The sequence below is a fragment of the Mytilus trossulus genome, chromosome 2 (genome assembly GCF_036588685.1).
Source record: "Mytilus trossulus isolate FHL-02 chromosome 2, PNRI_Mtr1.1.1.hap1, whole genome shotgun sequence".
Taxonomy (NCBI): domain Eukaryota; kingdom Metazoa; phylum Mollusca; class Bivalvia; order Mytilida; family Mytilidae; genus Mytilus; species Mytilus trossulus.
The window spans coordinates 84,762,114-84,775,924 of NC_086374.1; the positions used below are offsets into that span (position 1 = coordinate 84,762,114).

A 13,811-nucleotide genomic window follows, 5' to 3' on the forward strand; every position below is an offset into this window, starting at 1 on the left:
AACTGCAATATTCCTAACTTGGTACAGACAGTTCTTAGTGTAGAAAATAGTAAAATAGTCCTTGTTTTTTAATAGCTAAACATCTTGCTTGTATGACAGTGGCAAAAAACTTCCTTAAATAAAGGCACCAGCAGTATACCGATGTTCGAAAGTCATCAATTGATTGAAACAAAATAAAATCTGGGTTACAAACTAAACGCATCGAATATAAAAGGAAAACAACGAAACAACAGAAAACTGACGTGATCAAAAACCAAACGACAATACAACACACACAGAAACAAACTATAAGAACCATTTTATTGCCAACTTTTGTGAGCAAAACAAACAACTACAACAGGTAAAATTGTCAAAAATTAGTGTAAAGCATCCAGCATTATGTTTTGATCTTAATCATTCTAAATACAAAGAAATATGTAAACAAAGAAAACAAAATGACATAAAGACTAAGCACATGGGCTTAAAATGAAGACAAAAATACTAAAAAAGACCATATCACAATAACACAATGACATGATGTATCGACCAACCATGAATATTACAATAAAATGAACTAAACAACAAAGGTACATAATGTACATAGACAAATAAAAAACACGACAGATTATTACAACTAATCGTAATTAATGTTTGTTTTGTTCCAAATTGTATTGATAAGCAACAAAAAAAAAACCAACACTATTTATAAATACATTACCTTATATCAATCTTTATTTTATCTTTCAGCCATGGGAACCTCAGGAATGTTTCAGTGAAATAAAAAATCAGATTATATGTGGAGATTCATGGGGTAAGTGAAATGATATCAATTCAGTTTTTTTGGTGCTCAAATAAAAAAAAAACCAGAATTTAAAGAAACAATCATCGTAAAATTTAATATAAGAATAAATTTAAAGAGAATATTATAAAAATTGAATTGAAAAATGGTGAGTTATTTGGTTTAATGGCATGCCAAACCTTACGTCTTCTGTCTATCTGTCAGTCCCGTATTGTAAGCGAACTTCAATAAACAAATTCTGCCGGGTTTTTATGAAATTTATATCAAATATATATATTAGTAATGTAACATTTAAGATATCAAAATAATGCTGAATCATTTTCCTAAGATTGCGTGCCATTGGAAATACTAATTGCATGGAGAAACATGGTAAGCGCCCTAACGTATACAATCACCAACCCTTCTCAGTTGGCATTAAATGTAAAAACAAATATTCGTAGCACAACATGTGTCGAACACGTTAAAAATGAGTGTACATACACCTTTTTTAAAGAGTTTTGTCCCATGGAAACATAGGTTATATTGTTTGTGCGCTATCGTGTTCAATGTTTGAAATATTTTTATCAAAGGTATATGAAAGTTTTTTTTGTACTAGAAATGTCAACAAGTACGAGAATCTATGCCTGTGATTTTTTTGATTTTTTTTATGCGGCTCGAATATACTAATTATCTTGAATATGGCGTTGTAAGGGCTCTAAAGCCTACAATTTTTGAAAGATTGCAATTAAACTTGTTTCGAAGTATTTTATGAGGAATGTCTGCAACAAATTACAAAATCAGTGCCGATAAAAAATTTCTGTAAAAAGAGTTATCCTTGAAAACAAAATATATATTGAAATTTACAATGCAAGTTCCCCCAAACTATTTCTCTAAAATGAAAACAACACTTTATTTACTTCATGTGTCAAAAACTTTTTGATGCATTTATTGTCATCGGGAAAGGTCGAAGCCAAATATTTTAAAGCAATGGAAGTGTTGATATCACAACAGTTGATTGTGACAACCAAATGAGACTCATTACCATATTTGTACCAACATGAGTAACACAACATGCCGGGTGCTAATTGTGGAGCATGATCTTAGCAAAGGATATCTATTGACTGATTGTCAATCAGCAGCCGGTTGTCAGAAATGTTAAAAGTTTGTGAAGATCAAATTAACTCTATGATTAGCTATTTCCCTTGAACAGAATACATGTGTTCAACAAAGGGGCGTTGGACCTTGTTCTTTTATATTTTTAATATCAATCAATAAAGTAAAACCGAGACAAATACATCTGCTAAAAGAGGAAAATAAGGGAACAACTGATACACTTAACTAAAACAAAAACAACATACAGACTGAAAACATACAGATATTGAATAGTCAATACTCATCTTTATGGCGATATGTACTGTTAAGTTTTAAAACGAGTTTGTTTTATATCAATCAACAAATAGTGATGTCGTGCAACATTCTTCATCTGAGTTTTAAAAATAAAACAAAATCACGGACTTAAATGCGCAAGAAATGAACATGATGCTTAAAAACCATTCATCATACACAATTTACACTTAAATGCATGACCAATTCTTAAGTAAATCAAAAAAGCATAAAACAACACTGACATATTCAATAATAAAACTTGTCGTTTTAACCTTTAACACGTTTTGAATCACATTTATAGACATTGTTCAGAGTTGCACAAATATTTTTTTATTTGAGAATTTGATTTATTCGTGTCATACTGTAAAAGATTTCAATCTTTTTTGTTTTTTAGGGGATAAATTATTAATTGTGACAGATACTGGTGTTCTTTTGTTAGAAGGTTAGTATAGTGTTGCAATTAACAATCATATTTAAAATCTGAACTAGTCGTAGTTCACTACTTTGTAAATTTTAGGTCTCATTGTTTATTACTGGAGGATTTGTTGACGGATTCGAAGCCTCCAATTCACTGACTAATATATAATAAATGTTTTCTAATCAATTTAATCAGAAAAACAAACAGAAGAAAGTAGATATGAGGAAAGCGTAAAAAATTAAACAACCAAACGTTGATTAGATATGCAACGTATGTTCATAATACTATTTAATGTCGTTGAGAAAAACAAGCCACTACAAAATTGGAATAATAAAACAACAACTACCAGGAAACAACCTTATATCAAATTACCTTTTTGCCGATTCTCTCACAGAAATAGATTGGGATTTGAAGTTTGAGTTAGTTAATACTGGCAATGTCAAGTAATGTAGAAACTGAAATTGCTGCCTTTGTAATAGTTCGAGCGATACCGTAACAAGTATATTGCATTTTTATTTTGATTGGTCTTAAATTAATTCACATTATTCACTTGCAACTAGATATGTTTTAATAATGTAAATAGCAATCATAATGTAATTCATTGGAATAAATAAGTTTTTTTTTTAATATTTGATAAATGATTTTTTTTAGATGGAGTGCTTCCGCGTCTTTTGTTTGATAAATCCGTATCAGTGAAACAGCTAGACGTGGTAGAAGAACTCGAGCTTGTATTACTAAGAACAGATAAAGGTAAGAACCAGCGTATATATTCGTTATTGTGGCGGCTGTTTTGTTCAACCTATATCAAACACACAGAGGATCAATAAATTAATACATTAATTGTAAGGGGAGCTTGAAGACTACAAAAAGGAGGGACAAAAGATACCGGAGGGACATTCAATCTCATAAATCCAAATGAAATGAAGTGACACCGGTACCGCCGTGACAAACAAAAATGACAAACAGTCAAAACAATAATAGTATCTACAGCAATAACGAAGATTCCTAACACAGACATTTTAATCAAGCTTGTTACAGGAACATGCAACATTATTGACGAAGATTGCCATTTTTCCTACCTAAGGCTGTCTCTTCTCTCCGATCATTGTCTACTGCTAAATACAATAGATGAAGTGCGTCGAATACCAATAATCAATCACATGCACGAGCATTAAAGGAATTAGTGTCCAGCAATGTTCACATATTTGTTCTGTTATGCAATGTGACCGTTTAGTTTTAAATTATATTTTTATTCATTCCATATTTTCGTTAATACTATACTTAGGACTTAATAAGGCTTGAAAAGGACCGTCAAAATTAGGATATTAGCAGTGACCTAAAATGTTCGCTTAACATAGAAGCAGAATAATGCGAAAATTTACAATTGAGAAAGGAAACGTTGAATGTGTCAAAGAAATTTTGTCAGCAGGTGCATCATATTGAATGTTATAAATATTGTTGAACAGCTTTTTACATTTTTTTTCTCATAAAACTATTATATGTGTTTATGTAGGTAGAGATGGAAAGGTGGCAGTTTTCCGATTAACTGATTTTGAAGGTGAAAAGAACGAAACTTTTATAAGAGGACGTGTTGATTGTAGGGACCATAAAATAGAGAAAACTAAAGGTATTGTATATACCCCTTTTCACTTTACAAAGGGCTGCCCAAATGTGATTAAGTATTATGAATTTGATCAACATTTTGGAATCATTTTGGTGTTATATAAATTCATGATCGTACAGAAATATAATGTCAGTTTGCTTTCATGGATTAACCAAATGGCAAGCCCAATCTAAAACTAAGGATGACCGCTGATGCTCTAGAAGGTCAAACTCATTCCGTTACATAGACAAACTAATGTACGTTTACTGAAAATTCACTATGATGAGTTTTTACCAGATTTATTATTATCTATAGGCGCATAGATGTGCATATGATTTAAATGAGCTAACTAATTCTCTATTAAGTAAAAGTGATACAGAATGAATGTCATGTTAATTAAAACCAAGAAAAAAGGGCAAACAATAGAATTATCTGAACTCAAAACAGAGTAAAACTCGGTGTTTTGGACGCATAAGCCTCTCTCGTCAGAATGCACATCTAGACATTCGATGGTAATTACAAATTGATAAAAAAAAACATTGAGCAAGTCTGAACAAAGAACCTAATATGCCTCATTCGTGTCTATTTTACTTTTAAAACATATAAGGCATAAAGATCGAACATTAAATGTATACATTGTAGATAAAAAGAGTGTTACATTATTACAAAGCTGACGATAAACTTAGTGTTACACTATTTCCGGGTACTATTTCAATAATATATTGATTTGGTTATTTTAGGTTGCCATTTATATGCTCTGTCTAGAAGTGGAAGTAGCCACTTACGAATGGTAGTTGCTATTCATAAACGACTTTTGCTGTTTACGTGGAAACACTCGGCTGCTTTCACTTCATGGTGTCCGACTATGGACATTGACATATCGGATGGCTTTACATTTGTGAGGGTATGCATGTATTAATTTGGTTATTTGTATAATACCTACGAATTAAAACATTTTTCAGCAAATGGGATGGCGGGAACTTAATGTCCGTAATATGAACCAACGAAAATACTTGTATTATATGATCGTCTTTGAAAATTACTGTGTCATTTACATATTCAATATCACATATTTGACGAAGAAGACATTAAATTTAGAACAATTTAAAGAGTTGTATATAGTTTGTGTTCAACCCTGATTGTACACTTTGTTTATCTGTTATTCACTTGACAATTAAAGAACTAGTTAAACCATTTTTATTGAAATTGTATTTTATTCCAAATAAATTCAAACACAGAACATTGAAGCACGTTTGTCTTTAGGCAATTAGGCTTCCTTTGTTCCTCATACTTTTTATTAACTTCGCAACGAAAGAAAATTAAAACATAAAGAAATTTATGATCTATTTTTTCACCTTCAGGAGTTACAATCGTTTGAAGTGCCGCAGCTTATTACCCTTGTTGATGAAAGTAAAGGAGACAACCAAATATGTGTTGGCTATAAAAATCAATTTGACCTTATCAATGAGAAAAATGGTGATACATTACAACTCTACAGCGTTGATAATAATAAGGTGAGAGAGCTGTTATTTCATTTTGATATATTGTCGAAAGGTAGTTTACATCTTGTTCATTTTCTTAGATTATTATTGATGTAATGTTCCGATCTTACACCACTTCAAATAAATTGTGGTTGGTGTTGCCCAAGTTTTAATTTTATTTTTCATTTTTGTTATCGTCGCCATGGTTTTGTCTTTTATTTTCAACTTTTTTTTATTGATCCCTGGTATGTTCTCCTTACAGAATACGTATGATTTTTTTTTGTAGAACTATATATCAAAGTTAAACTGGGTTTTGGTAGTGTTCTGAAACTTTATTCTGTTATGGCAATAGTTTTGTCAGATCGTGTCCGAATTGTGGGGATCTACAGGATAAGTTCCTAATTATTATTTAACATGAATGAAAATTAAAGCGTAGGCATAATCATTTTTTTCCTAGAATTTTTAATCTTGATATTCAATTTTAAAATATGGTGAAAGAGAGATGACAGATACAAGGTGGACATTCAAAGTCTTGGGTCGAAAGTAAACTCGCCACGTCATTGTTAACAAATAAAAAGACCAACTGATAAACAATTGTCTTTAAAACACAACAAATAAAACTACAGACTGAGTATTATGAACCCGACCAAAAAGTTGGAATGATCTCATGTGCTCCAGAAGAGTATGTGACATTCTCATGTTTGAAGATGCTCCCAAACTATAATTTTAAATCTTACTTCTGTATAACTGTAATGCTTGAATAACAACCATGTTTTATAGTGTTATGTTTGTCAAAATATAATAGGTAATGTATTCTTTAGGTAACATTGGTGTCAGCATTAGATATATGTGAAGACGAAGAAGTAGAATTATTATTGAGTTATAACTGTAAGTAATTGGTTTCCTGAATTCAAAGATATTTAAGATGTTTAACTAATATATTTTTCGGAATACAAATCCAATATTGGTGTCTAGCAAATGATGGATTACTGCACATGCAACCATGTGAGATGTTTATACGTCATTGACATCAATTATACATCAAATACGTGATCAATCTGTTTCATTTATCGATATCAGCGTAAACAGAACAATAAATGCATGCATCTCAATCATTAAAAAAAAATCAGACTATACTGTTCACCAGTAATTCCTGCTCGCCAATCATTTTATTAAATTTGTACCATAAAACAGTTGTGGATACAATCAAAAGTATCAAAGTAAAGGTTAATGTATTTTTGCGTCACTATAGTGAACTATATTCTTTTATTAAAATAATAAAACTTGTTTTGTTTTAGATGAAAGTCATTTTCAAAAATTGTCCGAAGAAATATCGAATGATTTTGATTTTCATTGGAACTCGGAACCAAAGTCTATTGGTAAGTGCATGTATCAGCTTGGTTACATTTATAAATATATTGCTTTGATTCTCTACAAATAAGTCTATGGCATATTTTGCCTCTCTTTCAAAAGGTTGATTTCTACTGGCTCTTCAAAAAACACATTTTGTATTAGAGAGTGGTGCAAGAAACCAGAGAGATATTCAAATTGTAATTCGACAACACACTGGCAACACCAAGGCTAATCAGAGGACCGTCAGAAAAATAATTGAACACAGATCCAAACTCAGAAAACAAACCCCAACTTAGTAACACAAATCCCACCAAAACTGGCTAGATCTTAGGTGATATGGAAGGTTGCATATACTGCTACTTTTGTGGCATCCGTTATGTTGCTCTTGTTAGGATTAATCCAATAGGAACGTTACTAAGTTGTTCCTGTATTATTACCAATAAACACATTTGCTGTAAGATAACTGGAAAACACTCTTTCTACAAGATCTAAATGTTATTAAATTGAGCAGAAACAGATTACAGCCTAATATGATAAAAGATATGTATACAATGGCAGGTGCTAGGGGCCGTCTTAAACTTGCAGTTAGGTTACAGTTTTTTCCCTCCGTGTTAAAGACATAACTGTGAATTTAAGATCAAGAACAACAGTGCTGTTCCTTTGCTTTTAAGGTGTTTTTTTTATATTGTGTATGAACTGATTTTTGGTCATGAATAGATACCTGTTATATTTGTTTTTCTATTGTGCACACACTTTTTGAACAAAATTACGGTAATTGTACACACAATGTAGGAATATAAACAGTACGAACATTCACCAATCAATGCAGTCAATAAACCCATAGAAGACATATGACCTTTTATAAAATGGAACACAATTGTGAAACTAAATGTAACATTAACCAAAACGCCAGAAAACTATATGAGATCCAATAGTGATGTAATTATAATCCTTGTTCCTTTGATAACTAACACATGTTTTGAAAATTTGGGAAGAAAGAGGATCAATGATCCATCTTTACTTATATGTCTTTCTTTATGTAATTTTTTGTATAACTATTACATGAGAAACTATAAATCAAAGTTTTGTTTTCAGTATGTGCCTTTCCGTATGTGCTTGCTTTTACACAAGACACAATTGAAATTCGACTGATAATCAATGGGAATTTAGTTCATACCATGACCATGCCTGATATAAGCCTCATTACATCGAAGGTATGTTGTAAAATACTATTTAAGATGGTACCTTACACTAAAGGGAGATAATTCTGTAAAAATCAGCAAAACGTTTTAATCACGTTCTATTGTTAAGGAAAGTTTCAGCTTCTCATTGATCAAAATTAGTGTTTGTCAAAATGCTATACAACTATTGAAATGGTTCTGATAAAGTGGTTGGTTCAAAATTTTGAAATGTTTATATTTTTGTTAAAGGGCAAAGTAAACATTGTGACAAATGTTTATGAAAATTAAATGAGCCAAATTAATATAAGTCAAGTTGTTGGGTACACACTCAACGAAGAAAGTTTTATTACTTCTTAACTCGGTGGGTACGGGTAATTTGGTAAAGTATTTGTCGTTGTTAAAACCTGTTATTACGTAGCTGAAAGTTTTTAGTGTTAAAATACGTAAATCATATATACACTACTCAACTGTATGAAAAAGAAGTCACATAAACAGAATATCTTAATTTTTCCAATATGAAAATGGTCAGTTATGCAACACCTACATATATGTAAATATGGCTAATGCTATGAGTTCCGACCATCATTACACACGGATTGGTGAACAATTTATTGTTTCTGTCTGTTATCCGGAAAACATTTGTAACTAGACATAGCTGGCTATACGGTATGGGCTTTGCTCATTTTGAAGGCCGTACGGTGACCTATGACTTATAGTTGTTAATGTCTGTGTCATTTTGGTCTCTTGTGGACAGTTGTCTCATTGGCAATCATACCACATCTTTATTTTTAAAGACAGATATTATCAAAAGTTAAATTGATCAGCAATAAATGATTTAAAAAACACCAGTTTAACTTCTTCAATAAACACAATCAAGATAACTACCATTAAAGGACAATTCATAGTATTTCCTACGTTCTAATAAAAAGTAAGAGCTATAAAAATAACTATGGTCAGCAAGGGAAGGGAAGATTAATAATTGAGACACATGACGGAAACTGTCAATTGTATATAGATTGCAGAATTCCTTTCATTTTAAATAATTGAAAAAAACATTGTATCGATATTATAGTTCTGTTTTATGGTTTTCATATCAACATGGATATTGGATGCCGGATGTCTGTCTGCTTTTTGGTTGGGTTGTTGTCTCTTAAAACATGTTCTCTATTTCCATGGTCAATTTGATTTTGTCTACAGTTTTAATGTTAATAATTCCTACTTGTATGCTTTTATGCTAATGAACTGATGAAGTTGAAAAAAAAATGATTTACCGTGTTCTATTTTCAGAATGATATCTACTTTGGAAGTTCAGCAACTGACAGAAAAGATAAAGATCACTCATCAATAACCCTATCATCACCTTCATGTAAGTTGTTTATACTCACAATATATTTTGTCAATATTAGATAAAATTAGAATTATGAAGTTCAGTGAATATAAACCTGACAGTACTTAAAAAAAATCATTGCTATCTACGGTATATTCTACCCTAGAAAAGGAAAACCATATCTTTGTTTAGCAACACATCTACATTTTGGGCTCTCAGTGCTCCTCAACGTCGTACTTTACTAATTTTGTTTAATCGAGTATTAATACTATTAAAAAATCCTTTGTAGACAAAATTTCAAAAGATGCTTGTGTTGTTTATTATGATACAAGAGATCTAAACATTGTCTTTAGCTGTATGATTATGCATTACATGAGAGAGAGCCGAAATAAAGTTAATTATCTTGAATTAGAACTGGAAATGTGGTTACTGCATACTTGAAACAACGTCGCTCTTAACGACTGTATGAATTATGTTGATTGTCGTATTTAGCATTATGGAAGGCACTATGATAAATTAAAGTATTATAATATTTAACTATAGTAACAACTATTTCAGTTTTAATTATTTTTCTAGCCGAAAAAGGTATAGAAATAAATTTTTGCTTGAAGGTTTATAACTACCTGTGTTTACTATTTTGGATGTATTGGGGTTTCGTTTTAAGCATTTCATAAGATAAGCCTTTTTGAGAATCCGTTTGTATGCGTTGTCAGTCCCTGAAATTAGTTACACAAATTATTGTATGTACCATATATGACCTTCGGTATATCCGATTGTGAATCTTCCTGGTTTTATTATAACGGTTACTTTATGTGCTAATACTGGTAAATAAAATTTTCAATGCTTGAACAAGCAAAGAAAAGTTTCAATTCCATTAATTATACCACTTTGTCAGGATTTGTTAGATGTGAACATGTTCATTTCTTTCTTGCCTAATGTGTTAAGAATACCTGTAATAGGTCACAAATTATGAATCCTTTCATAAAGAGCACAGTTTTATTTATAAATATAATCATAAACTACAGTTCATAACATATTTGGTTTTCTTCGAAATTAAGCCGTCACAAACCATCCTAACTAAATCCAACGTGAAATTAATTGTTGATTCTGTTGCATCACAAACACACTTACACACACCCTCCTCTCCATGTTATCTGTTTTGTGTATTATTCATGATTGCATTTGTATTTCAGGTTCCAGCCAATCGACTATATACAAAATTCCTCTATCGTGCCTTGCCGGCCACATAAGTAATGACAGGTTAAATCAGCGAAAACCGTCATCGACACCATTACTTGCCCCAATTACAAATGGAGATAAGTCACAAGTAAAACGCAGTCCATTGGTGCGGTCTAAAGGTGGACTTCATCCACCAATTTATTTAGAACAAGTAAGTCAACATAAATTACATCACAGAAACTATTAGCATAATTTTAATTTATTATGATTTCTGTATTATCTTGCATTTTCTAAATCTTTTGCATGTCTTGATATAAATCAATTTTATATGACTATGGCACGCATTTTATTCAATATAATATTAAATGTTTTGTCTTTACTTTTTTAATTTAAAGTTGCTTTCCTTGAACATGTGTCAGAAGGGAACGAAACGTAATATTATTGTACAAATATTTTCGATTTTGGTATATGCAGACTAGTTAATGAAATCAGTCGACTTTAAGAAACACAATGAAGAATAATTTGCAGTTATATTAGGATCAAATTTAATTGCGTAGGCATTTTATGCTGCTTGTACATGTACCACAGTGGCTACACCTATACATTTCAAACGGGAAACCACGAAGACGTTGTGAAATAACACCACACTTACGGATGATTATTTTGTGAATTTCAGACAAAAGAGAGACACGATTCATCCAGTTCAGACTCAGGAATTACAATTTTAAAACCGTCAGATTCGAGTCCACCAGAGAGTCCATATCAAAAATACATCGGCCATGTTATTTATTCAGATGCTGATACAGATATTGTATAAGTAGTCGTGCAATTACATTTAACAGTTACTTTAAAATTGTCATCTAAACTTTCTAAGCTTATCAAGATTTATGCATCGTATACAAATAATTTTCGTGTTATTTCAGAGTGTATCCTTTAGTTAACATAAAACACAAACCTGCAAATTTATCAACACCAATCTAGGAATATAATGAATATATGAATAGACAAACTGCAGGGGTGGTGGCGAAGTTGACATTTGTCATTGATAACTATCATATAAACCACTTGTCAAAATTAAGATATGAATACAGTCTGTGATATAAAGAGATATTAGAAGATATAAAGTAACAAGGATGAATAACTTTGAACTGAATACAACTGAATTCAGTGATATCGTGATACAGGGAAACAACCCTTACAGTGTTATAACTGAACTGAGATATCTCTACAGTATGTTATGGATTATGTGTAAACAAACATTTGTGTTTTTCTGATGCAACCGAGAAGAAAAGATTTATGTTGTATTCTATGAAAACATGGATTAATCCGTGATTGAAAGTTGATGAAAGTGGAACAAACATACTTGTTATTTTCGGAACAACACTTAAATTCTTACATGAATAGAAAACTATATACTTAGTCTTGAATGTTTTGAGGTTGTGACCTGTGTAGGGCTAACGAATATTACAGAATGTTTATTATAAAGACATTATATTTTATAAACATCTTGAAATTATAAGAAAATTATTTATACCGAATACAAATTTTGAAAACTGTAGAAACAAAGTACTGTGAAATCCATGTAATAAGAATCCCTTTTCAACCCATACACCTTTGGTTTGTGTACACTGAACACGTGCATGATCACATTTACAATGATTGTTCTTTATAAAATGAATCTTTGTATACCGTGTATGTGTCTGACTCGATCTAACCTCAGTTTAGGCGGGATATGTTGTAGTTTTTACTTCCCACGTGTCATTATTTCAAGAATTTAATACTTTATTGTTGTTCTCATTCAATTACAATTACAATGTCTTTAGATTTTATCACAATGACAATAATATATTTTTCGTATTATTATGTTGATTCAATTAAGAACATCATACCTGAAATAAAGCTGTATTTGCTAATGAGGCAGATTTATAAAGAATAAGTTACTTTCAATTCTTTAATAGCTCTTTCACGTGTTATTTGTACTTATTGCAAACCTCTGATTGGAGTGAATACTCAATATAAACATGACGGAACAATTAAAACATAGTATCAACAACGAACATTCACAGTCCAAATAAGCGCATACAAAATGCAACGAAAATAACCAGATAGATAGTTCGTAACGTAACTGAGTATTCTTACTCCATGTGCTCAGGACCAATTGCTCTATCAACAAAAAATTCAAACATTCCCCCTTTTCCCCCCTGAATTCTAATTGGTGTTTATCAAAATAGTGAATATGTGTTATTCAAAAGAATCGATTTGTTCTAAACTTTTAAAAAGTTACAAGATTTATCGGGGCCTTTAATATCCGGCTATACGGCAAGGAATTTTCTAATGTTTGAAGGAGGAAAAGTTACCTGATTAAATCTGCGTTATTCTCAGTGTTAAGGTTGTTTCATGTACCATTATATTATATATTCATATAAAGCATTACAGTAGATAGATATATATGAAGGACTCAAAACTATGGTGGGTTCAAAATATATGGCAGATTTCTAATCTATGGCAAATATGACGTCATGTCATCCCAAATCTATAGCAGAGTTTTTACAATCCTAATCGATTGCTAGTTTTGTAATTTCCTAATCGATGTATGGCGGACTTTTGTTGTTTCCAAATCTATGACAAATTTTGTAGCCCTTGTCCATCGAGGGCGTCGGCCTGTACAGCATTATTCATCCGTCTTTTCTCTCTTCAGGATAATATGTCTTATCTCCTTTTAATCCATACGCATATTGTTGTCAAGGAAAATACCTTCATCTGGAAAGGAATTCAAATTAGTTTCGCCATTGTATGCGGCTGTGACAATGTAATATGACACTATTCAATTTTAACGTCATATGTAACTCCATTCTGGAAAAGTATGCAATTTGCAGATCTGCCATATATTAGGAGAAAATTAAAAATTCTACCATTGATCAGATATGTTTGACGTTTATAACGTCACATTTGCCATAGATTAGGAAAATACATAGATTGGAAAACTGTCATAGATTTGAGTCCAACATATTTATATACATGTATATATGACTTAAAAAATTTCTTTCTTTCTAGACGTAAGGCTTAGATGTAAATGTTATGACCTGATATATATGCATTTTTTGTGATCCTAAAGCACATGATCTC

General features: G+C 31.2%; 1 protein-coding gene across 4 annotated transcripts in view; it reads left to right on the forward strand.

Moving 5' to 3' along the window:
- Positions 1-12,975, forward strand: part of LOC134708204 (GTPase-activating Rap/Ran-GAP domain-like protein 3) — a 200,198-nt gene extending 187,223 nt beyond the window's left edge. For 3 of the 4 annotated variants that reach the window (XM_063568556.1, XM_063568558.1, XM_063568559.1), the window contains exons 17-28: positions 727-790; positions 2,538-2,585; positions 3,213-3,311; positions 4,075-4,188; positions 4,905-5,068; positions 5,526-5,678; positions 6,467-6,533; positions 6,944-7,024; positions 8,094-8,212; positions 9,467-9,545; positions 10,700-10,896; positions 11,362-11,561. In XM_063568556.1, the coding sequence (XP_063424626.1) occupies positions 727-790; positions 2,538-2,585; positions 3,213-3,311; positions 4,075-4,188; positions 4,905-5,068; positions 5,526-5,678; positions 6,467-6,533; positions 6,944-7,024; positions 8,094-8,212; positions 9,467-9,545; positions 10,700-10,896; positions 11,362-11,502 (1,326 nt within the window). In that variant the 3' untranslated portion in view covers positions 11,503-11,561. Of the gene's footprint in view, positions 1-726; positions 791-2,537; positions 2,586-3,212; positions 3,312-4,074; positions 4,189-4,904; positions 5,069-5,525; positions 5,679-6,466; positions 6,534-6,943; positions 7,025-8,093; positions 8,213-9,466; positions 9,546-10,699; positions 10,897-11,361; positions 11,562-11,608 lie in introns of those variants that run through there. The other variant, XM_063568557.1, reaches the window with a different exon arrangement.
- The last annotated feature ends 836 nt before the right edge of the window (positions 12,976-13,811 follow it).